Source organism: Macadamia integrifolia, chromosome 14 (assembly GCF_013358625.1).
Source record: "Macadamia integrifolia cultivar HAES 741 chromosome 14, SCU_Mint_v3, whole genome shotgun sequence".
Taxonomy (NCBI): domain Eukaryota; kingdom Viridiplantae; phylum Streptophyta; class Magnoliopsida; order Proteales; family Proteaceae; genus Macadamia; species Macadamia integrifolia.
The window spans coordinates 15933205-15960923 of NC_056570.1; the positions used below are offsets into that span (position 1 = coordinate 15933205).

The 27719-nt window shown below is 40.6% G+C and overlaps 1 protein-coding gene across 4 annotated transcripts; it reads right to left on the minus strand.

Moving 5' to 3' along the window:
- Positions 1–322: 322 nt before the first annotated feature.
- Positions 323–26056, minus strand: LOC122060963 (Holliday junction resolvase MOC1, chloroplastic). Of its 4 annotated transcripts, none has more exons than XM_042624097.1 (6): positions 25336–26056; positions 23685–23790; positions 14046–14134; positions 13293–13345; positions 1512–1584; positions 323–818 (listed from the first exon to the last, which is right to left on the minus strand). In XM_042624097.1, the coding sequence occupies exons 1-5, from the start codon at positions 25747–25749 to the stop codon at positions 1530–1532; spliced, it is 717 nt and encodes a 238-aa protein (XP_042480031.1). In that variant the 5' UTR covers positions 25750–26056; the 3' UTR covers positions 323–818; positions 1512–1529. The 4 variants fall into 4 exon arrangements, 3 of the variants coding, with proteins under 3 accessions (XP_042480031.1, XP_042480029.1, XP_042480030.1); XM_042624095.1 differs by lacking the exon at positions 14046–14134 and adding an exon at positions 7355–7486 and having other exon boundaries at positions 25336–26033; XR_006134517.1 differs by lacking the exon at positions 323–818 and adding an exon at positions 7355–7486 and having other exon boundaries at positions 25336–26054.
- Positions 26057–27719: the final 1663 nt, after the last annotated feature.

The window sequence follows — 27719 nt, forward strand, 5'->3', positions numbered from 1 at the left end:
AGCACTCCCGACCAGAAAACAGCTTCCCAATGAACATATCTTCACATTTACTTCTCATGGAAAAGAAGGGGGAAAGGAGGGAGAGGGGAATGGATGAACTTTGAAAGGATTGAGATGCTACTGATGACCTTTACACATCCTTTTAATAACCTTAATGGTCTAAGTTTATAATTTATAGGAAAGATATGACTGCCCGTCACTTGGCCCCAGCATCAGTGGGGAGGCCAATGAACGCGCATAGGGCATCATTGACCCTACTATTCCACCTTTAAACTTCTAGCTCAATCTCAAAATGATTCTAGAGTTGGTTTAAACTCATAAATTAACTGAATTAACAATTAGATTAAAACGGAAAAATGATGGCAAAGAACAAAAAGCAAAATGATCAATTTAAATGATACAATACATGCACAATTTGATTAAGTTAGAAATTTCATGTGCTGAAGGATCTACCCAGTGAGATGGATTAGAATGGAGCGACGCTGTTTCAATTCCGTCGTGAAATGGAATGTTGAAGCCATAAGTGTTGTATGACATCCAAGATGCATGGAGAGGAGCCCAAGATCTCAACATGGATAACACATTTGTAGGCTTCTTCACTCACCAGTTCACATCCCATGCCTTCATTTTTGGGAAAGAAATTGTGCACACCAGTAACCAAAAGCTTTGTGCCAAAACCTAGTAAGTAGGATTGTTGCCGTGCTGTGTGATTTCAAGCTTTTAAAGCATCATGTTCTATTCTGCAATGAGATTGGACGTGCCTGGCCCTACACTTAGGCCTTTACCATAAGCAGCAATAAGAAGAGCCTCGGCTCTGCCTGCGAGTATCAGAGAAAGACAATAAACTCCAGAGAAGGATAACAGTGAAGAACAGAACCCTATAGCTGATAAAAACTTGAGTTACCAGGAGACTTATATAAGCACGACATGGGCCAAAATGAGCCTGGCCAGACAGGGATTGGACACAATTTAGTTCAAAATTTGTCAATTCCACATCCCAGGCCTGGCTGCTTGAACCCTAGTAAAAATTATGAATAGAGAATCAAGGGTAACCAACAAAACTGGTTTTCTTGGCTGCACTGAATATAGCATTCCCCTATTTATTGAGTTTTGCCACAATACTGGTAACAACGATTTACATTCTAAAATGGAAAACCAGGGAATAGCAAGTGCTTCATTTCAAAGCCAACATTGCCTGGCAGCAGGGTCACATACTTGGTTGACTTGATAATGGAGTAATACTCATCCTTCATAGGAAGCCAATTCTCATAGAGGGCTAACCTCTGTGCAACGGTAAGGTTGTTCCATTTGTAACCTAGTGGTCATAGGTTAGAGTCAGGAAACAGCCTCTCTAAAACAGGGGTAATGCTGCATACATTATGACCCTCCCCAGACCCTGCAGTGGCAGGAGCCTTATGCACTGGGTATGCCCTTTTTTTAAGTTGACCCATCGTAGTAAGGGTAGAATAATATGGCTAAGCAATACAATTATTAAAATATTAAATGGGTACCGTGATCCTTTTTCCGCTTTAAGAGGGGACCCAAAGATGGAAATAATGTTGATGCAAGCTTCCTGCTGTCATCCTGTCAAAATACAGCAATAAATTGTGATCAAGTTTCAAGAAAAATGATACCAAAATATTAACCAAGCAGTCGGCCAAAATTAGCTTTCACATCAAATACACCATTAATGGGTTAGGAATATGGTCAAGTACATCATGAGCCATTTCATTAAAACACAACATGTAGGTGTAAGAACCAGCTTGCAGGGAAGCAAAGGGAATTAATCCATGCCAACTTCCATAACTGGGTGAGAACTCAGGAAAGTACAAAATTTATGTGTTTGGCAGCAGATCAATTTCACCACCTCCATGCATAATCTTTAGCTGATTTTCAAATGAGAAATCTTGAACGAATAGGGTGAGGTGTTCTTTCGTGTATTGTCTTTTATCAATCATTTCTGTTTTAGCCTTATTGCAAAGGAAGGAATGGTGCTAGTCTGAAGGCTAACAGCTAAATATAGAGCTTAATGTCGTATCTGAAATAGAAGGTCAAAAGGGAGGCAATTGCCGTATATGATTGAACTTCTGCGAGTTCAAGTTCGGTCATACAGCATTCCTGCACTTCATCGACCTTCTCCAGCAAGAGTATAAAAGAGCAAGGAAAGAAAGTGTCACATGCCAACATTAGACTTGAAAAAATACGCCACAGAGAATCCCTAAGTGCAGTGAAAAACGATCCGCTTATTTTCTTTTTCTTTTTTTGAAGAAGCCTACAAGTAAGAAAATGTTTTTGAGAGAAGTTTCAGGGCAGGGCGAAACATCCTTTGTGCTTTAACACCCTGTAGCTTTAATTAATCCATCATTTCTATCGTTATATTTTACCTTTGGCAAATAAGATCCAATGGAAAAAGTATCATCCTTCAACTCCTCCAAACAATGGTTTGGCGGGATAACCTTCATCCTTCCTAGTGAAAGTAATCTCAGTATATCTATGCAAGGACCCACTCAATAGCAGCAGCAAGGTCAACCATTGATATTTCCATTGAAAAAAAAGTCCAAGTTTTGTTTCCTGAATCTCAATTCCACATCCATCACAAAAACCAATATTACAAGCTTCAAAAGCCATAAAAAGCAACACCCAAGCAAAAATTCAATAATTCAGCAAACATTCACAAAACTTGATAATATCCTCTTGCAAAAATCTCATTCGTCCATATTTGGGCAATTTGAGGCCCAATCTTCATAAAAGCTACTCCATATATAGCAAAAACCTGTTTCACAAAGGCTTCAAGAACTGACCCATGCTTTCATCTACAGTTCCATCAAGTGCTCTATTCATATCGGACATTGAATAAGCATGTTTTTCTTGATCAAACATTCAGTTAGACTTTTTCTTCCCAGAAGGGAACTTAATTCAATTTTTTTAATATCTAGGAAGTAGGATCAATGTTTAGAAATTTCTAAAGTTTTTCTCTCAATGTAATGAGGTAAAACAAAATGGACCAAAGTCAAATATTCAAGAGATGAGATAGACTGATGTAGCAAGAGAGGTTCCAGCACAAGTATTCATGCAGGAACAAGCCCAAATCCAAGTCTAATGTGTTAACAAGCAGCCTAATAGGTTATATGGTTCATGGGCTAGGAATCTTTATGTTTTCTGTTGATGCTATTTGTGAACCTGGGAAGGCTTTGCACTCAAAACTTTGGGTTGTCCCAATTTGACTTGAACTTTGGGTGCCATCTTCAATGGAAGATTTTTCTTATATGCATGCCAATTTCGGGAGAATGGAAATCGGGTAATCCAATAATGGGAAAGATGACAACTAATCTGTTAGAATCTAGAAGCTCAACCAAGGATGAGATCAGTATAGACAAAGACATTGTAGTTCATACTTCTACAAGGAGTATAGAAATAAGTATTAGCGATAAGGCAACCAAGGTGCCAGTCTAGGCTCAGCCGCCTGGATGCCTTGATAACTATGTTGGCAATATTGTCACTCCCTGCATTGATTGCATAGAATCTCTCTGCAATGATGGTCCATTTTCTCTCTTCTCCATCAATCAGCTTCAGCTTCACCATGTACTGTTTGAACAAGTTCAATTGATCCAACAGAACAACAGGGACTGATTATATATATAGAAGAAACCCAAGTAAATAACAGTGCATCATACTGATCTCATGTTCCCACTCCTCCAATAATAGGTCCCGTATACAAGGGAGATAAGTGGCAGATACAAATTAAACTAGTTGGTCGTATCTAGTCCTCTAAAGGTGTGAAGTCTTGGGGATGTCTAGGTTAGTTTCATTATTAAGAAACGAAGCCACAAAGAGATTTTGTTCCTGGTGAGAGGCAAACGTAGTTAGTGAGATACTAAGCCTAGGCTTGGGGTGAGACTCTTCAAGTCATACCCTTCTTCTCTCCTATCCAGTTGGGACACTTGTTAGAGTAGTGACCCTTCTCGCCACAAATATGGCCTCTAATGTTCTTCACCCAATCACTATCCTTGTTAAACTCTGACCTCTTTTCTTCAACTCTGCGAACTTCAGGCTTCTTTTCCTCCATACGTGATGGAGGTCTGTAATTGGAGGGGTCTTGAGCATACTTTTTCAATAAATGGAGTTCTTTTCAGCTGTCTTAGCATGAGCTGCTGCCACATTAAAGGACCTGAAATCAGTGTTAGTCAATTTGACTCGGATCTCAGTACTTAGTCCATTGATATATCGCATCACCCATTGCTGGTTGTTTCCCAAAGTCGACACCTTAAAGATAGTTTGTGGAATTCGAGGGTGTAGGTATACACATTCTTGTTGCCTTGTTGTAAATTAAGCAATTTATGGAACATCACCTTCTCATAATTAAGAGGAACAAATTTCTCAGTCAAGAGCTACTTCATGACCTCCCAGTTGGTAAATTGGCAATGGGTCCAAGTCTTTTGACAAACCTTGCATGCAGTACATCATCCCACCATGAACATGCATATCCAATAAACTTGGTGAGAATCATAGTTGTCACGGAGCCAAGGCGAACCAAGACGGTGGAGGGTTGTCTAAGCGCTTAGGCGAGAAGGCGCAAGCCTTGAGGCGAACAAGACGACCAATTGTTATTTTTTATTTTTCCTATTTTCTAACATTATTTAGTAAGTTATATATACCTTGTATCATAAAAAATCAAGATTAAGCAACATCAAGTCATTAAAAATCAACATTTAGCCATATTAAATCATAAAAAATTAACATTAAGTCATATTAAGTTATAAAAAATCAAAATTTAGAGAAATGCTCTAGTTCTATAACAAGTTTGACTGGTCAAATGATATTATTTTTATATGAGACATTTTGTATCAGTTATAATATAAAACCAGCTTTCCAACAAGTCTAAGATTACTTAAATCTAAGTTGTAATGATAAAGTTATGTTCCAGTCAAACTTATTTTTAAGTGTGCGAATGCTGTTAAAATCGCTTGAATGAAAATAATTTTATGGATATCAAAACAAAAAATTATTTTACCGGAATTTTGGTTTTTAGCAATGTTTTAACATGATAGAATTTATAAAATTTTCATAATTGAGAAAAACTCCAGCATTTAAAAGTTGAAAATCGCCCCTATAACCAAAATCCAGTTTTTCTTCTTGGACTGGGGGGTTGACTTTTTATCCTTTTGGAATTTGATTTTTAAACTATTTTTATTGGATTCAAATAGGGGGTATTTGCTTATTTATGAATAATATCTTAAGTAAATGAAATAACAAATATAAAAAGCATTTACTTAAATGATATTTGGTATAAATAAGTGTCAAAACACAAGGCGGTATGCAGTGCAATAAGGCGACTATCGCCTAGGCCCTAGGCAAACCGCCTGGACGCCTAGGCGACGCCTTGACAACTATGAAACTAAGGATGAGCTCACACTTCTTCTCATCCGGAAGAAATTTATAAGCAAAAATTCTCTCCACTTTGGTAAGCTAGTCAAGGAATTCTTCAGGTCCCTTTTCACCACTGAACTCTGGAACCTCAACTTTGATGCCATAATCTCTATCAGAAAATTGTCAGGTAACATCTTGGGGGACAATGGGATTAAGTTGCTACCTATGAGGTGTATCTTTAATCCGTAAGGTATTGAACTGAGGAGGTAGTGTAGAAGATCCTTCTTTAGCTCGCTTATCGGACCTTTTCATAAAAGCAGTCATCTCTTCTATAAACTTGTCAAACTTGGCTTCAGTCCTCTCAATCCTAGCATCAATATTCTGTTGATTCTCATACAATATTCGTTGACCCTTAGCTAACTCACGATACAATTTTTGTAGCTTAGCATTTGTGACATGACCTGCCATAGTTAGGAAAATTAGAGGAAATTTGCTCTGATACCACTTGATGCGAAACCGGGTTTCTAAAATTAGAAGTGGTTCGCTTACGGACCCATTTAATAGTGAAATAGCCAAATATCAAGAACAATGGCAATTCTGTAATTAACTTGAAGTTCTAATAAAAGGTGGCAATCTGGTAAATAGATGATAACTTGAACATAAGAGGAAATATCGAAGGGAGAAGCAATGTACAAGATGGAGAGGGGTAGACTTGGAACTAAGAAATAAAACAGGACAATTGAGAATAAGAGAAACAAAAAGAATGATATTAATGGAAATTCAAACAAAAGAAAGTAAAACCCTTTTTTACCTCACGACAACCTAGGGAGTCACGTTGAACACCAAAAGAAGAAGTCGAACTTCAGCCATTGGAATTTCTATCAACAGCTTTTAACCTCTAGATCTGTTGTTGCCTAGGCCTACTGAGTCGATCCAAAATATTACACTTCAAGAGATCAGCCAGAGCTCGATTGCAGATTTCTGAAACATGGGATCAGCGACAGTAGGAGGTTCCGCCATGGATGAAAGGCTGGTATTCTCAGTGATGGATTTCAGCCACCAGAACCCTAGGATTTCTGATCGCCCAGGCTAGTACGTCCTTCGTTCAATGTTTCAGAATTAATGGATGGCCTTCAAGAGGGTTTTGATCCAACTGAAGGGCTGTTAGGTTTGTCCAGAACAGAGTAGTTCGAGAGAAGGAGAAAATTACAGCAGGAACAGTAAGGAAGAAGAAGAAATAAAGAAATAGAAGGGGAAGAGATTAGAAATTTTTCAGAAAGAGAGGAAGAGGGAATCGCCCACGGCAGCCATAGTTTCACACCCAAAAAAAATCTCAATCAAGTTCTAGGTCTCCAAAATCTGAATTCTTCATTGGGTTACATAATATAAAGGCAAGCAAAGTGTAACAATGGAAGCTAAATAAATTGGAAACTACCCTAAATAGCAACTGAAATAAAATCTCCTACTAAACTTGACCACACCCTACACTAATAATTAAGGAAACAAAATCACTAAATTACTCCCAAAATTTCACACGCCTAACTGCATCAAGTATATATTTGACTATTTCTTCTGTTCTTATATACTAATTTTTTACCATAATACCGCTAGTAATATTGCTACTACAACTCACCCATAACTACTGATCTGACCAGTACATCAGTCTCAGATTTCCAGCATTTATTCTCCTTCCCATTAACTATACTCAATCTCAGTTTTAGTCTAATTTGAGCAACTGATTTTGTGTTCTAATTAATCTCCCTAAATCTGGACTTTTTATTGATGTTTCAATATGTAACCTAAAACTAATTAGAAGAAAAAATGACCACCCCCCCAAATAAAAAAAAGTTGTTCAATGATCTTGCACACTAAAGACGTGGGAGTTTCAAACCTAATGCATGGATATTACTATAGTTTAGTGCAACCCCCTCCCCTGTACAATTAAAAATAAATTAATGATATACTGTAACTTAAGGTTTGGATATACCTTGGTTGAGCGGTTCCCAGAGAGTTCAAAGTGATTCTTCCACAATGAAGATGGGACTGGAACAACAGAAAATCCAGAGGCAACTAACATCCCAATCCATAAACCATATCCAAATCCTCCACTCCACCATCCCTTGTTCCAGAAAAAGGAAATTCCTCAGACATTGCAATGACAAAAATGTTACAATAAATATAATAGAACATCTACATGTGCTTCTGAAACTGTTATATGAACAATGACTATGAGAACACCTCTAAAGAAATTTTTGATAAGAGAACACTGGAAGGAGGAAGGGGAAGAATTGAGAAGCAACCCACTTGATACCAGAAATGAAAAAGCATTATATTATGAATGGATTGCACTTCCAAAAGCCACAGTGACTTAAATACTCGAAGCTATGAGCAAGAACTTTAGATTTCTCAACCACGATATGCCTGTAGATCCTTGTATTAGGTAGGGTAATCTTCCACAGCACTATGAAGAGTGAACTAGAATGCCGCACTACAATTTTTTTTACCCTTCTTTTCCATTTATGTTGTTCAAAATATTGAGGATAGAATAGGAATTTCACAAAGTAACAAAACCGTACCAAACCCCTATATGCTCCTACTTAACTCCTGTTTTCTCGCATCAGATGGATCCACCCTGTAGATATTTAAGAATTTGAGAAACTAGAACCAAAGAAGAAGAAAGGAGAGAGAGAGAGAGAGACAAGGAGACTGGGGGAGGAAGGCTTGTGCAGTAAGTGATGATTAACCACCTATCACCAACCAGTCTCTTTACATTGAATATGAAACAATTAAATACTCTGAGTAGGAAGCTAAAGACATAATATTAGTAGAACTCTAAAGCCTAATAGGAAAGTCTAACTAACAAAAAATAAGTTGTAACAAATACAATCCCATGGTATGGAAGTTTATGGACACCCATAGACCTCCAACCAGCACATATAGTCATACACTCTAACACTCCCCCTCAAGCTGGGGTATAAATATAGCAAAAGAAAGCTCCAATCTGAACCAACAAGAACTCCAACGAGCACGGAGAGAACTTCAATCCACCACCATAAAGCCAATACTAATATCATCTTAAACATATCAAGCATCAGTAGATAAAGAAACGTCGTGTCGAATAAACCGAGCAAAACCATCAGTAATATCAAAAGCCCTTCTCAAAGAAGGCAATCCAACAACAACGAACAACTGCAACACCAAAAGCCATTCCCAAAGAAGGCACTCCAACAAAATTGTAGCATCCAACAGCTACATCAAAAGCACTCATGAGCCTCAAATAGAGGTCTCCCCAAACCAAGTAGCAACATCAAGTTGTTGGGGACCAAACAGCACCAGGTCGCTGAATATAACCATCTTCAAAAGATAAAATTGTTGTTGAGGACACACACGAGCAGATACTTAACAATAAATCAATCTTCAACTGAAATAATCTTAACAATAAATCAATCTTCAACTAAGATAATCTTGAACAGACTAACTCTAACCACTGATGACTTGAGTTAAGCAAATAAAACCAGATAAAATTGATAATAATCTCCAATCTCTCCCTCACGTGTAGCATTACACGTGGACAACTAAGTCCAATAATCAGCATCAAAGGATAAAAAATAATTTCTAATCTCCCTTGCACTGTAGCAAATATGAACAAATAATCTCCAACCACCACGTCATGTAAGTACCAGATTTTCAAAAGAAAAAAAAAATTTGTAAATTCGAAATTGATGTGCTCTCAAGCCCACCAAAGCAATAATATGGCATATATATATATATATATATGCCCAATGGCAATTCTGTAATTATTTCATGTAATCCCGGGTTTTAAATCATCAATGACCACAATTATTGGCCCATCTAGTCAAAAAAATTGACTTGTTCTTGTAAGTGAAAAGTTCCTTTTACAAATGAAGCATTTTGCCATATCCAACAGACTGTCTCCCTCACTTGCTAGATCTGAATCATTTTCTTCTTCCAAGGACAGTTCAGCCTTGGTAGTTGGCAGTGGGTTTAGAGGGAGAACGATGATGTGGTTCTAAGAATCGTGGATAGCAAACTGCCCAAGCTTTAGGCCAATATACACACTTTGGTAAAATTAGTCATACTATTAATAAGTATTTGGTAAAATATGGTAAACGTCTATGGGCACAACAATAAGCCAATACATCAGTGGTTGATGAGAATTCAAAAGTGGTTTCATCTAATGATACTAATCTTGCACCTTCATTTCGTTTGAGTCAATCAAAAACTGTCTTGTGATCATTATCACCAGTTATTGAAACAAGTTCAGTAGCTTCAGACCATGGTTTAAAGTAACGGTTCATATCGTACCATATTAGTATCAGTCGGCACCGATACGATACATGTATTTAAAAAAGATTCATATATATCGAAGTGTATTGTACAATACGGTACGATACGCATCGATACTCATCGATACATACCGATACTCTCGATATGTACAATTGAGCCCTGAACAGCTGAATTATACATGTGTATCAGTTTGTATCGAACCGTATTGAACCGATACTCACCTATACACAACTGATACGCAACCGATACTCACTGATACTTAAGATACATATCTACAGAACCCATTTCACTTTCGGAACAGAGCTTTTTCTCCTCGTTGGCAATACTTAAGTTTCTAAAATTTGAAGCACAACTGCACTTTACCCAAAAAAATTCACAATCTTGATTACCATTCTTTCATATCCATTTTGTCATGAATTATGGCATTCTCATATTGATCATCTCCTCTAGTTTACATCTGTAGAGTCCTTGCAGCCAGATAAGCGTCTTCCGTTTGATTTCTCCATTCCATTATTAATTTCTATAAGAATCATTACAACTAGTGTCATCATTTCCATTTAATGTTTTTGTCCTTGCGACAAGCCAAGTGTGTTGATCCTTCCACAAAATTGAATGTTGCATCTCATGTCATGACTGCTCAAGTTACAATCATCCCTTTTGTGCAGTGTTCTAAGAGTATTTTTCATACGAAGCTGGATGGCATGATCAAACAATTAAGTTTGTTTTACTTCATTTTTTGCTATATTTGAGTGGATTTAGATAAAAATAAATAAATTAAAACATTGCATCAATTTATTCATAGATTTTAAAATTTCTTAGAAAGTCAACAGCACCATTACTACATGTAAGATTTCTCATCCTTTTGAAAAATTTCAATTGAATACACTCGTCTCTCAGTACGGTGTTCTCTATTTTAGCATTTATGCATGATAGACGTTATAAATAGCTTTTTTACTGGTCTATGAAAATGTGTTTTTTGTCCATTTATATGCATATCTTAGTATATCTCCGATATGATACGATACCCTCCGATACGTATCTTAAATTTAGCCGACCGATATAATAACCGTACTGATACTAATCCTTGCTTGAGACTCGTTCAACCACTGTTAAATTAGCCCATGCAGGTACTAGATAAGGCTTCTTGTTGCTTCATCTCCTACCACTTGGGTCATTGATTTAAGTGCACCTATATTGTAGAAATCTTGTCATCCATCACGAGTCATCCTTACTACCCAAATTTTTGGTCATGGTATAGTTTCTCCTACTTCATCTTTATCCTTATCATTTGTACTTCATGTAAGTCCTCATTTTTGTAAGTCAACTTACAAAGGCTCTAAATTGTTCTATTATTTTTTATCCTTCTTATCGTGTCTTTTAGGATCTTCAAATAGGGAAAAAGATTGATGGAGGGCATGAGAAGGATGGTATATACTACTTTGATGGCGATTCTTCATCTATTGATGCTTTTACTACTCCTGCTATTTCTCCACTTCACTAGCATTATCAGTTGGGACACTTGTCTCTCTCCAACAGGAAATAGCCTCTCAGCAAAACGTGGGGGTTAGGTTGTGTTACTTCATACATTATGACCTTCTCCAGGCCCTGCAATGGCAGAAGCCTCATGAACTGGGTACACCCTTTTACACTTATCTCTCTCCAAGCTTCAGCAAATGGTTCCACATTGCAAACCTGTTTCCCACATTGAGTGTTGAAGCTGTGAGCTTGACAAACATCATCGCACCTCTTTTCCCTCACGTTCTCTTTAGTCTATTACCATATTTGAGGTCCTATCGTATTAAGAGTAGATCTGGCTTTTCTTATTTTGTTATTTTGGTGGACAATTATTCTTGGTTGAAATGGTTGTAATTATTAAAAGATCGATATGAGTTCTTGTCTATTTTTAAATAACTTTGTACTTAAATAAAATTCAGTTAAGAGCTTGCTTCAAGATTTTCATTCAAATAAAACTCCTAGGGGGTACTTTTTTTTTTAAGTTTGGCATGTGTGGCTCTTGCTCCAAAAACCCTAGCAGGAGAAAACTTTTCGAAGGATGCAACCTGGTTAGGCTGGGCAGCTTCCCCCACCCTCTCCTCCTCTCTCCCTCTCCCTTCGCCTTCTCCCCCTCTCTTCTCTTCTCTCCCGAATCTCTCCCTCCCTCCTCGTCCGCTCATCTGCATCTCCCCTCCCGTCTCCCTAATTCCTCTTCTTCTCATGACTTCTTCCTTCTGCTCCGTTCTTCTTCCTCCTCCTCCCTCCCTCCCTCCTTCCTTACTCTTCTTCTTCTCCTGCCCTCTCTTCTTCCTCCTCCACTCCCTTTCCCTTCTCCCCAGCTTGCTAGCATCAGTCACCAAAGAAGGGTCGAAGTCGGTTATCTCGATCGGTGTCGAGGTTGCTGCAACCACTCGGCTCATATTCCCGCCAGTTGCCTGCCCTGCTGGACCTATTCATGACTTGGTGCTGGCCCCTTCTGGGCTAGCTGCTCCTCGGTCATCGTCCCGACAAGCTTGCGACCCTTTGGATGCCTCTACTGCCAGGCCTGCTGTCCAACCTTCTAGTTGGACTTCGGGCTCGTTTGGTCTGTCCATTGGCTCGTTTGCTTCTCCGGTTCTGCCTCTCGGTTAGCTGCTCGCCATGCCTGCAGCCCATTTGACGCCACTCTCACCAGGCCTGCTGTCCCGTTGGTTGTTTCCCCTCCGGATGCCAGGCTCGCTTGGTTTGTCGGCCTGCTCATTGCTTCAGCCTTCACCCTTGTTGTCTGCATGCCCCGGGGGACCTGTCGGCCCCTGGGAACCTGCCTTTGGTCTGTTGGTATGCCTCTTCGACACCAGCCCTCTATGCCGTTCTCAATCGACAGCCACTCCGTCGTTGCCCTCATAAAGGCCGGCACCTTATCACCTTGGAGTCTCCTCCAGCTAGGACAACTGACTGCTTGGCCTAGGCCCTCCATAAGGCCAGCGCTCCTCCATCGTGGCTGCCTCTTCACCAGCGGTGCTCCTTCGTGTTTGCGGCTAGGAAACATTGTGTTAAGATGATAGGGTTAGGGATTGTGGTTCTCTTCTCAATTGGGACCGTTTTGCCCTCCTCCTCAAGTTCAGCATCCGGGCTAGTCTGTTGAAGTTTGTTGGGGCCATGTGGGCCCTGTTTGATGCCCTATTGGGCTTTTGTATCTCTTTGGGTTTGTAAACCCTCTTTTGGGGCTATATTTTCCCTTCCCCCTTCTTTAATGCATTTTACAATTCACCCAAAAAAAAAACACTCCTAGGTATATTCAACATGAGCTTTCTTCTTCTCTTCTTCTCTTGCATAGGTACTGGTTGATCTAGTTCTGGTTCTGTGACATACATAACAACTAAAAGTAGAAGCCTGCACAAACTTTTAGGAAATGACTTTCTAAACAACATTATCTCCAAAAAAAATAAACATAGATGTAACAAGAAGTTTAAGGAATTAGAGAGTTCGGAGGCGTAGAAATAAAGAACAAAAGACTTGAATTTCACATAATAAAGACAATCAATATTATTTCAAATGTAGAACGGGCAAGAAACAAAAGAATGCTTTGATATAATATTAATAAGGAAATAAAAGAATTCAAATTGGAATAACTTATGACCAACCTGTTTCCCATCTTGTGGATACGGAATTGATTGCTCAATATATACTTTAGTTCCTAAAACAAAAAGGGGGGGGTGTCTCAGTACAGAAAGTAAAGACATTTTAACAGCTGGTGAATGAAGCTAAAATTCTTAAGTCCAACAGAACTATAGTCACAAAAGATAAGATAATCAAGTCAAATCTCAACAGTGAAGCACAAACAACTGTTTAAGATGAAGAGAGCAACCCACGGGCAAGCTTGAGAATGTAGATCTTCCACCAGGGATGAGCTTAAAGGCAGTTTAATAGGCACAACCTTCTTTCCAGCATGTCTACTAGGGCAGTAAATTATGCAAGCAACAACAAGACTATCAAAATTGCATTTGGGACTTCCACAAGTGCTTGGCTGGTCATTTGGATAGGCTATAGTAAATGGAGCATTTGGAAATTTGAGGAAGAAATGGAATTTTAGCAGTAATTAGGTCAAGTATCCCTATAAGAATTTCAAGGGTAATTCAACTTCTCAACCATTACGAAGCTTCATTCTAGATTGTGATTGTACACCTATAAACTTCACACAGCTTCTCGTAAAAGCCAATGTGGCAATCCAGTTAAAGCACCATAAACTGGCTTCAGCTTTTCCCAACATTATCATTTCATTATTACTAATATTATTACTCATTTTATCATCATTTTATTCAAATATGAAAATTTTAATCATTATGGCACTATTATAATTAATCGCCAGAATTTGTATTGAGGTTTCAGCAGAGCACCTTCTCCCCTCCACGGTCACCATTTCCGACGGTGAGGGCTTCACCTTCTCCCAAGAATTCAAGTACGATTGGATGCCTCAGTATACCATCTGCAAAATTTCTGGTCATTATACTTGCCTCTTGCGAATAACTGAAAGGAAAAGAAAAAGATATAAAGAAAAAAATAATAATAATAATGGAAAAGAAAATGCAAATGATTCGCTTGAGGACTTGGATGACGATGATTCTCTTCTTCTGAGGACTTGAACGTCGAGGAGGACCCCCTCCTTGATGAAGCCTTTGCCTCTCCTGCCAGTCATGGGCAGAAGTCTGCTCGCTGAAAACCTCGAAGAAAGCATAGCCTGATGGCCAATCCTGACTCTGCCAACGTCAGACCCTCTTCCTTAGACCCTTCAGACCATCGGTCCCTGCTATCTTCTCAGAACCGCTTTTCCTGTCTTCTGGACCTGTCAGGGTCCGATGGCTACGACGACGACGACTCCCCCTCTTGCACTCCCTCTTGTCAATCACCTCAACTCCACATCCTTACCCTCTTCTAACGCTAATGCCACCTCTCAATCGCCCCTCTACTCCTCCATTCCCTTTTCTAGCCAAACCGCCTTTGAAGCTATCGACTCTGGGTTATCCGATGCACTACCACCCCCTGTGGACCCCACCTTTCCATTCATCGACAACTCTCTCCACTTTTCCCTTCCATCTCCAATAACCCCCTTGGACTCAAGCCTCCCCTCTCCTCTTGGGACTGTATCCTCTCTCCCTGAGCTTGGGCTTCCTATCGGTCAAGTCTTATGTTGTCCTCTTGGGCCTGTGCCTCTTCTCTCTGGGACTGGACCAAGGTCCCCTTTGAGTACTCGCCCTCCTTGCCTTGGACCTGGGCTTGCCCCATTAGGGCTCCACCCCTTCAACCCATCGCCCCTAACCTCCTCTCAGGTCTTCCCCCTAACCCAATGATCCCATCTTCCTTGCCCGCCTTCTTCTCGCCTCCCCTGGCCTCTGCCAACCTAAGCCTTCCCCTCTTTAACCACTGCCCCCTAGCACCATCCTAGTATCTTGTGGTGCTACTTTTGCCTAGTTGTTCCCTTTTGGGCCCATCTCCGATCGTTGTTGTTCCCCGACACCTGCCCTTTGTGCCTCGCTCAGTCCCGATGCTTTCCTGCCTCTACCCATTCTCTTTGGGAATGGGGATAGCCTGAGCTCCTATGCTTCCGCCCCTAATCCCTCCTGCATTAGTTCTGTAGCCCCTTGCCGGCCCTCCTCCACAACCTTGGAAGGTTTTCCCCCCTCCCCGGTCAGCTCAGGCCCTTCCTGAGCACACTAAACCCGAAGTTAGCTCCCTCCACAGCTTGGATCACTACCCTGATCCTCTGTAGCTCTCGGACACCCTTGTGTCCCACCTAGGCTCCCTGCCTAGCTAGACCACCTTGGAAGGTGCTAAATCATCTCTCTAGTCCCCCAAGTGACCATTGCCCTGTGCTCCCCCCTCGGCCAGGCTACCTATTTGGCCCCCAAGCTTTGCCTCATAACCGCTCGGCAACTTTAACCCCACTTGACCCTCCTCCCCCGCTGCCTCCTTTAGCCACCAAAAGGAATCTTCACCCCACCAGATCCACCTCCCTTCTTAGGGCTTCGGATACTCCTCGTAGTCCTAAAGCTCCCCATACTCCCCTTGCCTCTCCCATGAAGGAATACCACCGTAGGCAGAATTCCAAAGCTGCTCAAAGCACTCCAAGTCCACTTCTGGCTCCTCCAAGCCTTTGCTACCCCCTCCCCCCCACCCCAAAATGATCCTTTAGAATGTTCGAGGTCTCAACTTCTCGACTATATATGCTTCCATCCGCTCCCTCATCAAATCCTCAAAATCCGCCTTTTGCTATCTCTTTGAGACCTGTGTGTTAGAGCCTAATGCTTCCCATATCATTGCCTCTATTGCCCCCTCTTGGTCTTTTCTCTCCAACTACTCTTATTGTCCTAATGGTCAGACTCAAATTCTTTGGAACTCCTAATCAACATTACAATCCTCTCCTCCCCCCAATTCATCCAGCTTTCCATCTCCTCCCCTTCTGGGTCTTTCCCCCCTGCTTCTTCACTATCATGTATGCTCTCAATAGAACCCAAAATAGATTGCCCCTTTGGAATGATCTTAGGTACATTGGCTCCCTTTCGTGGGGCTTGCGGTGATTTCATTGTGGTCAGAACCAGTCATGAAAAGGCAGGTGGTGAGCCCATTGACAGCCCCTTTGTTGATGCCTTCAATGATTGCATTGATGATATTTCCATTAATGACCTAAGGTGGTATGGTGTCAAGTTCACCTAGCAAAACCACAGGAATGGCCCGGCCAGAATTGCTTGCAAGTTGGATAGGATCCTCACCAATGAAGCTTGGCTTGATTCCTTTCCTCCTCCCATGCCACCTTCGACCTCCCCGGCATCTCTGACCACTCCCCCATCTCCCTCCTTGTCCACCCTTCCACCTCCTTTGGCCCTAAACCCTTTAAGTTTTTTGACATGTTGAACTCCACCAGGATTTCATTCCCATTGTCCACGAAGCTTGGGCCATCCCTATTCAAGCTTTCTCCACCCCTCTCACTGCTTTTGCTAAGAGGCTTGGAAATGTCAAATTTGCCCTCAAACATTGGAATTCCAACTCTTTTGGAAATATTTATTCCATAGTTTCCTCTTGTCGGGAAAAACTTGATCTCATCCAATCAAGACTTCAAAATGACCTCCAGAACCTTTCCCTAGCTGAGGAAGAGAAAGCTACCTCATCTAAGCTCTCCACTCTTCTTGCCCATGAGGAAAGCTTTCTTAGGTAAAAGTCCAGAATCAAATGGCTTGAGCTTAGCGACTCTAATACCTCCTACTTTCACCGTTCCTTGAAAGCTAGAATAAACGCCAACTCCATCTCCAAGCTCATTTCCTGCAAATGGCTCCACCATCCTCAACCCCGAGGATATCAAATCTGAGCAGCTTCCTTCTTTCAGGATCTAGCCCTTCCATCCTTAGTGGCCTTGCCCATAAGGCTAATAAAGCCCCGGGTCCTGATGGTTTTAGTATGGGCTTCTTCTCCTCCTGCTAGCATATCATCAAACAGGACCTCATCATTGCTATCAGGAGCTTCTTCCTGAACCCCAGTCAAATCAAAGGGATCAACCTCCCTTTCTCTCATTCCTAAGAAAGATGGTGTTGATTCCATAGCTGACTTCAGGCCAATCTCTCTGTGTGATCTCATTTACAAATTCATTGCCAAAATCCTTGCCAACAGGATCCAATTGGTCATTGATTCCCTCATCATTCCAAATCAATCTGCCTTCATTGCTGGTAAAAACATTGCTGACAAATCATCCTCTGTTATGAGATCATACGTGGTTTTGATAGGACACCCCACCCCTTGCTTTGCTTAAAATTGACATTCACAAATCTTTTGACTCTACTCAAAGAGATTTCATCTTCTCATTCCTGCTTCAAATGTCTTTTCCCCCTTCCTTCGTCCACTAGATCCGGTCTTGCATCTCCTCCCCTTCCTTCTCTGTCCTCGTCAATGGCAGTTCGCTAGTTTCATCCCCTCTATTGTTGGTATTAGGCAAGCCTGCCCTCTTTCCCCTTTCCTCTTCTATTTTGTCCTTGAGATCCTTTCTTGATCAATTTAATCCTCCACTGATCTCCATCTCATCTCCCCTATCCCCAAATGTCGCTCCTTGAAACTCACTCAACTTGCATTTGCGGACGATCTCATGATCTTCTCTTAGGTTGACCATTCTCTCTGTCCTCCCTCCACCTTTTCGAGAATCTCTCTGGCCTTCACATCAACCTCCTTAAATCCAATCTCTTTCTCTCCAGTGCCTCTACTCCCTGCCAAGAAAACCTCCTTCGCATCATTGGCTTCTCCTTAGGGTCTCTCCCTGTCAAATATCTTGGTCTGCCCCTCATCTCCTCCAGGCTCTCTGCTCATCATTGCTTTACCTTATTGGACCTTATTAAGAGAAAGCTTCAGCTCTGAAAGCGCAAGCTTCTCTCCTATGAGGGTCGCCTCATTCTCATCCGCTCTGTCCTCCAATCTTTGTATCTCTACTAGTCAGGCACCTTCCCCCTCCCGTCTTCCATCTCCAAATCCATTGAGCATCTCCTCTGCTCCTTTCTCTAGAAGGGCTCTGCACTGCCAAATTTCTCCACCCTCTCCTAAAGCAAAATTTGTCGTCCTAAAGCTAAAGGAGGGCTTGGGCTTCGAAGCATCAAAGAGGTCAACCTTGTTGGTACCCTTAAGATCATCTGGAAAATCACCTCCAAGCACAATAGAATATGGGTTTCCTAGGTTTATTCCCACCTCCTCAAGAATGACTCTCTATGGACTGCCTCCATCCCTTCCAATCCTTCTTGGATATGGAGGAACATTCTCTCCCCTAGGCCCATTGCTCTTGGAGACATTTCCCACTCCATTGGAGATGGCTCCTCTACTTCCTTCTGGCTTGATCCTTGGCATCCTTCGGTCTCCTCCTTCCTCAATTCCCCTCCTAGGATCGTCTACTCCTCTGGCATTTCCAGATCTACCAGCATTGCCTCTATCTTTCCTACGGTCTTTGGACTCCTCCATCCTCCATTCCCCACCTCTTTCATTTATGGTCCTCCCTCCCTGGTCATCGAGGTAGACATGATCGGAATATCTAGTCCCCGTCCCCCTAGGACTTTTCTCTTCTACCTCTGCTTGGGAATTCATTTGTCCAAAGGCTCCTCTCATCCCTTGGAGAAAAATCATTTGGTTTAAAGGTCATATCCCCTGCCACAGGTTCATTACGTGGAGAGCCCTCTCGTACTTCCTTCCCACGCAGTCCTTCCTCGTTTACCGTCACATCCCGGTCCCCCATTCTTGTTGTCTCTGCTAGAATGGCACTGAAGATGTTGACCATCTCTTCTTCTCCTGCCCCCTCCTCTATTTGGAAAAAAGCCCTCTCTTCCTGCTGGCCTTCTAGCAAAACTATCCTCCCCTTGAGTAGAGAATGGATCTAGGCAGACATAACCTATGGTGGTTCTTCCATTTTGTGACAATGTTGGGAAACTAGTTTTCTGTGCCTCTATAAACCATATATGGATGGAGCAGAATCTGCATAGATGGATTTCCAATTCTCGTGACATGATTTGGAATACCATCTATTTTGATGTTAGTTCCAAGCTTGGTTCCATTAGGCATCGTTCTGTTAAAGACTCCCCAAGGAACAGGCTCATTGTTGTCTCCTAGGGTTTGCCTACCTCCCTTCCCCCCGCAACTGATGTATCATGGCTTCTGCTGCTAGTGTTGTAGGCTCTCGGGACTCTTTTGTTGGTTCCGGTGTTTGTCTCGGTCTTCTTGACTGCCCTTGTTAGGCCAACCTTGGGATCCGCCCCCCTTTTCTCCTCCACCCTGTATATTCTTTCTTCATTTGGAAATGAATTTATTTATTCATCCAAAAAATATATATATTAATCATTAAACATGACCTCAAAAATATGGCAAAAAAGTGTAAATCTTTTATACTGAGTTTACTCATAACCATACTAATAAAATGTTAATTTTTTCCCATCCATATGTTCCATCCATAGATTGTTAGTTTCGGTGATTTGTGATGCCCGGTTAATGAGTATCTTAGTAAACAGGATTTATAGATTGAGATTTTGAGTACAAAAGGTTTATAAATAGATCAAACAGATCAGATAATGAAAGATACGAAGCCAAGGCACAACCTAGTGGTCGGAGCCCAGCAAGTTGATTTCTTTGCTCAAGGAACCAGAGGCACATCCTAGTGCTGATGCTGATAGGAGAATTGCCTCCACAGAGCTCCACTTTGGTAGGACTTCCTAAATGATCCACCATTTTCAGCCATGTGGACAAATGATGTGGCAAGTTTGATCTTCGGATAGAGAGAACATGGTCTAATCTAGCCAAGTGTGAAATTTCAGAGCCTAATTCCATCAAATACCCTCTAATGTATTGGCATTCATGCCTATGGTACTCAGACCACTATCTTGCACTATGCCATAGTCCTAGTTTTTAAAAGTCATCTTTTGCCACTGGGCAAACTCCAAATTGTGATGAAACTTGACATGTAAGCAGGAACCTAGGGGTCTACCAGTCCACAAAATTTGGGCTCCATCTGATATGCCACATGGGAGTTTTTTAGAGCCATTTAGATAAGGCTTCCTAAATGGACCATGTCAGAGACCTTTACCATAGGAATTACCAGTACTTTACCTGAAGGAACTATTCAATATAATGAGTTACTAATTAAGAGTCAAGGTCAATCTTGTAGGAATGAAATTGGTTAATTTCAGTCGAAGTAGCGGTGGTAGTTCTTGTACTCAGTCCTAGTCGCTATTTAAACTGGTGTACAAGTACTTCTGCTGGATAATCAAGGGGGAATCCTCCATAATACATGTAATCTCCACCTCCTCCTCCACTAATCTAAAACTCATCCATTTCAACACAATCCATGAAATCCAACGCCATCAATCCTAACCTTCTAAACATAACCTTATAGTCCATGCTTAGTTAATAAGGGAAATTTAATTTTAGCTGCACCTAAAGGATACCAATCGTTATCGGTTAAACCTCAATAGCCATCAATATAGTCCAGCAACCCCCTTATTTTGATCCTTTCTGTGGGCTCTAAAGACTTCCATAAGCCTCCTTAGGGGATAAATGGCTTCTGTTGTTGATCTCTCTAGCATAAAACCGAATTGGTTCTCTGATACCTTGGTTTTCCTTCTTAGGTGGGCTTCAATAACCTTTTCCCATAACTTCATGGTGTGGCTCATAAGCTTTATGCCCCTATAGTTATTGTAGTTTTGGACGTCCCCTTTGTTTTTATAAATCGGAACCACAATGCTTCTCCTCCACTCATTCGGCATAGATTTTGTACTCAATATCTTGTTAAATAGCTTGGTCAACCAAGCCACCCCACGTCCTCCCAAGCTCTTCCAAACTTCGATTGGGATCTCATCCGGACTCGTTTTTTGCCCTATATTCATCCTTCGCATTGCCTCTCTAACCTCGATTTCGTCAACTTGTAGTAAGTGTCCATCCGGCTCTTCCAAAGTTCAATCGATGTCATGTCTGCCCCCCTCTACTGCTGGGTTCATCCTCTCAGTCACAATACCTCCGTTATATGACAAAAGAAAACCTATTAAACTCAAGGAAAAAATCTATAGGACAGTTATACGACCGGCTGTGATGTATGGAGTAGAATGTTGGGCAACCAAGAAGAGGAATGTGAACACACTAAGTGTAGCGGAAATGAGAATGTTGAGAGGTATGTGTGGGAAGACCAGAATAGATAGGGTAAGGAATGCTAATATTAGATATGAAGTGAGGGTTGCACCGATCCATGACAAACTCTGCGAGAGTCGATTGAGGTGATATGGCCATGTCCAACGGAGACCTATGGAAGCCCTAGTACGGAAGAGTGACCAGATTTATTGGGAAGGCGCTAGAAAAATTAAGGGCAGACCTAAGATGACTATTAACGAGGTGGTCCGAAAAGTTATGCAAATTTTAGGACTAGAACCTAGTATGACTTCGGATAGACTTCTGTGGAGGACACGAACACGAGTTCCTAACCCCCAATAAGGGATGTTTTTCCATGATGCATATCTATATTCTACAATACCCCCTAAACTTACCCCCATATTCTCTCCTTTTAACTCATCTTCTATGCTTCTTTACTTTCTATTATTTTACCGCATTGGATCCATGTAGCCGACCCATTCAGTTGGGATAAGGTTATGTTTGTTGTTGTAATTACAACCTCTATCCCTTCCTTTTAAACCTTATTCCTCTGACCTGCTGCATTCTTCAATAAAGAGCTCCCTTTCACATTGCAAACTAGCTCCAATTGGCCTAAAACTTTAACCAAATTTACCCTTGCCCTCTTCTACAATTTCAAATTGTAGTTTAGCCGAACCCTAGCTCCTTTCTAAAGATCTTGCATTGCATACCTTGAAGAGATCCTTTGACTCCACATGAATGGGATGAACCGTCTCTTGAAGAGATCCTTTGACTCCACATGCATAGGATGAACTGTCTTATTCAAACATTAATGAACTAGGTGGGTTCGGTTTCAGGTTTAGATTGCCTTGCAAAATATTTTAGTTGAAAGAGCAGCATCTGAGAGTGCACAAATGTAAGTAACCATGGTCTTCGTCTCTTGGATGCTATATTGCACTGTGTATTGAACCAAAATTCAACCAGGTTTGAGCTTTCCTCAGTAAAATTTGTGCTCAATCAAACTAACCCATTATAGGCCCAAGACCAAGTCCCAACTACTTTCAGAAAAGTATAAGTACAGAATTATGTAGGACGCAACAATAGTCTTATAACAACTGCAAATGGAACCCATAGAACACTATAGCCTACAAACCACTGCAATTTTTCCCCATCGAAAACAGCAGTTAATCTGTTCTTTTTTCAGTAGAGGCTAGAAGGCATATCTTTTTCTTAATGTAGCACAGATGTTGGGGTGAAACACGCCATATTAGTAAGGAAGTGCTGATGAGACCACCCTCATTAGGAAATGCCCCTTGGTTGTATTTGGGATCAGGGATACCTTGGATGAGCATAGGACCTTTGATGGTTGTCCTGATTCCATATGCAGTGCATTTAGTAGGCAATCTCAGTAGCATTTTAATATAGGTAAAGCAAGAGGTCGCCCAGACATAACACCTATTTGATTAACTTGAGTACGACATTGTGACACATGGCTAATCCGGTCCATATCCTCTCTATCCAACAGTCATGATTGCCATGTCATCTGTCCACATAGCTCAAGACAGTGGAACATTTACGAATCCCTTCCTAAGCAGGGCCGTGCAAAACGATTTTCCCCTAATAATTTAAAATTTTTCCAGCTGATGAAGTAAGTTCTGACGCTTGTACAGAGGACCTGCCCAAGCCCCATATTTAGTACAAAAAATTGATTCCTTCACGAAATCAACTGAACCCAGTTTTATGTCCTTTCTATTCCTTAGTCAGAGTAGTAATAATAGTAAGTTTAAAAATTTTCCAGCTGATGAAGTAAGTTCTGACACTAATGAAGAGGGCCTGTCCAAGCCCCATATTTAGTACAAAAAACTGAATCCTTCGCAAAATTAACTGAACCCAGTTTTCTGTCCTTTCTATTCTTTAGTAAGGTTTAACTCTTATATGCCACTTAAAATTTTATAATTTCTATTGTGCTACCCAATTAAGCCAAGATTCGCAAGATATACATTTAGTCTCCATTAAATTTACATGACATAGAACTAATTCTCACCAAGGCATGTTATTTTTCTAACATTACAAATGTGAAAAGTGGCGCGAATTCTAGCAAGAGACCTATTAAATCAGTCCGTTTCAGAATATTTATTTGGAGAAACAAACAACTTAAGCTTTCTACAGAAGCAAATAAAAATTTTCTGTAGGATAACATGATATTTATGGAGAGAGAAATTCTGAAGAATTGAAGAAACAGATGCAACTTGGATTTTACCATGGTTTAGTCATATTTAGAAAAATTTCAATCTCAGGCAGAGAACAGCACCAATTCAAAATATTTAAGATAAATGTAATTGAACTTAAAGCAAATATCGGGGGGGGGGGGGGGAAGGACCTGCAAAAGTCAGAAAACTGCCTCATACCATGGGGGGCATCCAAGTTCCGCAGCAACTGAACAATAGACTTTGCATCCAAACGTTTTCGAATTCTTTTGCCAATCAATACTTGCAAGTGAGGACTATCAAACACCTATATGATACAGGGAAAAAGGGCTCCTAAAATATAAAAAAATCTCAAATCTCAGATCTCTCTTAAAGTAATACAAATCCACTTTTTGACCAAGAAACTTCCATGCAAAGAAACATTACAAAACTTCGTGAAGACACTTAAGAGAGGCTTGCTTTCTTCAACAGTCATTATCCAACCCAAACTTGTGGTGTATGGGAAAAATTAGAAAGAGTAAAACATAAGGTAAGAAAGAAGGATCACAGACTTGAGATCTCATGACAAATAAAATAATCCTTCAAAAGTCTACTGATAATGAGTACATAACCAAAATAAGATTCTCCGCAATTAATCCCTCCAAACAGACAACTTTTTGTGCTAGGTTTTATGGTAGGCACATGTCAACACAGATCTAGAAATATACGAAGTAATCTGTATCTGGGTGTCTTTCTAATGGACATTTTCATCCACAATTAGATGAAACTATTAAAGTTCAGCATGGGATGAGAAGCATTTAGCCATTAAAATACTTTCCATTAAAAAGGCTTCCTCCAGACAAATTACTAGGCATGGTAGGAATTCTTCCCACGGTAGATTTGTCAATAACATCCTCCAGACTGAAAGGTCTTTACTCCAGGTTACTTAATTTATGAAGAATAGCTTCTCCCATCCTAATGGATTTTTTATTAATGTCATCTTTAAGGATACTAATAAAAATCCTGCTTCTTAAGGGTGTATCCATGAGTTATATTCACAAGGAAATTCAGCAGTAGACAAGTTAGCAACTGAGCATAATGTAAAACCGAAAGACAACTGCTAATGTCATGGGGACATAAGTAGATCACAAAATGCATTTTCTTTTTATCAAGGTCACAATTTGCAATTTTTTCAGAGGTATTTTATTTGTCTCATCTTCCTGCAGCAAGAATTGAACTGAAATGACAACACTTGCGAAGAAGCAACTAATGATGAATCTGTTCCATCGTTAGTGCAACGTATGCTGAAAGAAAAGCAAATAAAAAACAAAAAAGTAATCAAAAATTGCAGACTGTCACTTGTTTCTCTGAAGATCCCACCACAAGTACAGAAGAAAATTAAAGTACAAAGATAGAAGTCCCTAGGATATAATACAGTACGAATTATATATATGCATATATCTGTAGATTGATGTTCCACTGTCCCAGAAAATAACGCTTTAAGAATTTCAACAAATGAGTAGTTTGACAATTGCAACCACATATTAAGCATGAAACCACTATAACTTATAACTTCCAACCATATTATGGAATTGGAACACTAAAAGAGAGGAAAAGAAGCATCACATTGCATACACAACCATACTAGAATTATGACCAAACACAATAACATTAGGACAAGTCACATCAAAATCAACTTTACAACAGTATAAATGAATAATACTAAAAGTAGCATACCCACATTCATAACAAAAAATCAGCCAGAAATCGGAAAACAGTGAAAGGAAATAACAGAAAGGACAGAGCACTCGCAACAAAAGTATACTAAAGACAAGAAAAGAAAATAATGAAGGAAAAAAAAAATGAGGATTACCTGAGCAGAACAAACCGAATTTTCACTTTTCAAGAGCGCCAATGCTCCCGAAAGATCAGGGTCAATGCCTATTACCCATTGGGAATCAACATTACTAGTGGGTTCCTCTCCATTGATACTCCGCTGTCCATCCATCTGGGAAAATGGGTATGAGAGGGAAGCTAACCAATTCTCCTTTAACTGAGCCTCAGAAACCTTAACCCTAACCCTGAAACTATCAACCATTTTCCTCTTTGGGCAACTCCTACCGCTAACCAGCTCATGATTATTTGTCAAATCTAGTGAAGAAGCACAAAAACACCTAAATTTGGAGGAACCGAAACGTATTTTTGTTCTAAAGTTGGCAGAGATAGTGTTCATGGAATATGCTGGTGATGGAAGATATTGAGAGGGAAAAATCCAGATACTTTCCATTCAAAAAATTAAGGTTGGAAGCAGAGTGAGTGAGTCTCCACTAGAAATTTAGACTTTGGAGACCATTTCAAGACAGTTCAGAAACGTCACGGAAAAATAGAGAGAGTTCTCCATCTGTTCTTGTTTTTGAATAGTCTCCACTAACAGGAAGGAATAAAATTTCATTCATAACGGATTACTGCTAAAATGTGTGCCTCTTCTGGTGTTTATCGTTTAATCTACGCTTGGGTTGGATTTGGGCCTCCGGGGCTACAGTAATCCTCGACCCAAACCTCGAGTGCTTGTCCAAGTTAGGGATCTGATTGGGTTTTGGGGCATTTTTTTACCCAAAAAAAAAGGGATAGGGCATAGTTGACATGTGGCACTGCATTTGGCACTCTAGTTTAGCCTTAGATTGGGCCCACCAAACCCTATCGGTGTTGTGAATTTTTTTCTGTATTTTTGGGTTGAAATCGGAGTTGTGAATATCAGTTCAAAAGTGAGTTTTCAACTGATATTTGGGCATCTCTAGGGAATCACCTGCCCTACAAGCAAAATGGGTGGTGGTCTGAATTTAATTTTGAGTGTTGTAAATTTAAAATTAATTTACACCATTGCAAACATGTGTTTTATGATTATTATAACATATATGTTCTATTGAACTGTATAAACTGTGATATGTTGATTATTCTATATGCGTGAGATTCGGTGTGGCCGAAGGTAGTTCTGGTACCATGATCATTATGGTGTAGATTGCATCATGCATTTGGGTGTGCATTAGTTTAGACTTGATTATGGAATGTAGTATAATTGATGAGAATTTTGATACTATATGGCCATACTAATTTGAACTTGAACTTAATTTATTTTATTTTATTTTGAACTTGAGCTTAATTTTAATTTTTAACAATAAAAATGGGAAAAGGACTTGCAAGCCAGTGGGACACAATGGTATCAAGTGTGCTAGCGAATAAAGACCGTTGGATTAGATAGACTACATCAATACCGTTGGGTACTTGTTGTCTTACGTAACCTATCCAGCCCCGACGTTGTACAGTCACTCTTCTTCTTCTTCACTATCTCTAGTGATTTCTCATTCCTCACAGCTGCTGCCGCTGCCCATGCCTAGGAAGAATAAAGCTTTGACAAAGAGAGAGAGAGAGAGAGAGAGAGAGAGAGAGAGAGAGAGAGAGCAAAAACCAGAAAAAAAAAATTAAAAAAGAGAAATGAGCTGCTACTGTCCAAGAAGAAGAAAGCTCGGACATAGAGAGAGAGAGAGAGAGAGAGAGAGACTTTCATGTCGGAGAGAGAGAGGAACAGCAAAAACCATGAAAAAAAAAGAAAACTGAGTTGCCGTTGCTGCTGGAGTCATTGTTGTTGCCGCCTAGAAGACGCATTTGAAAGGCATATAATTCCGACCCTTCCGATGCTTCTGTTGAAATTTAGCTGTTTCAACTTCCTACGAATCAAAATTAAGCTCACCAGAGACCTCAGAAGATTCACATTGTCGTTCTATTAGGGATGAAAAGCCCTAGGCGTTGAAAAAATCTCACATGCTATCATTGTTTGAAGCGAATTCTCATGTAGAATCATGGATTACGAAGAAAAGTAGACATTTCATGCGTTCGTAACTTCGAAGGAGAAATTTCTTTGGGCTGGAAGAACCTTCAAATCTGTGAGAGGAACAGCAAAATCTAGGAAAAAGAAAAAAGAAAACTGAGCTACTGCTGCCACTGCCACCGTCCCTGCTACCACCACCGTTGCTACCGCTGTTGCTGCCACCACCGCCGCTACCACTGCAGCCACTGCCACTGTCCAGGAAGAAGAAAGCTCGGACAGAGAGGGGGGGGGAGAGAGAGAGAGAGAGAGAGAGAGAGAGGAGAGAGGAACAGCCAAACTAGAAGAAAAAAAAAAGAGAACTGAGCTGCCGCGACCGCGCCCAGGAAGAAAAAAGCTCTGAAAAAACAGAGGAAAAAGAGGGTTCGAGAGAG

Coding starts and splice junctions, on each gene's coding strand:
- LOC122060963 (XM_042624095.1), bottom strand. CDS start 25,749: ATGGAAAGTATCTGGATTTTTCCCTCTCAATATCTTCCATCACCAGCA. Junction 23,791..25,335: donor ATTCGGTTTGTTCTGCTCAG/GTAATCCTCATT, acceptor TGTATCATATAG/GTGTTTGATAGTCCTCACTT. Junction 819..1,511: donor AAAGCGGAAAAAGGATCACG/GTACCCATTTAA, acceptor TGATACTCGCAG/GCAGAGCCGAGGCTCTTCTT.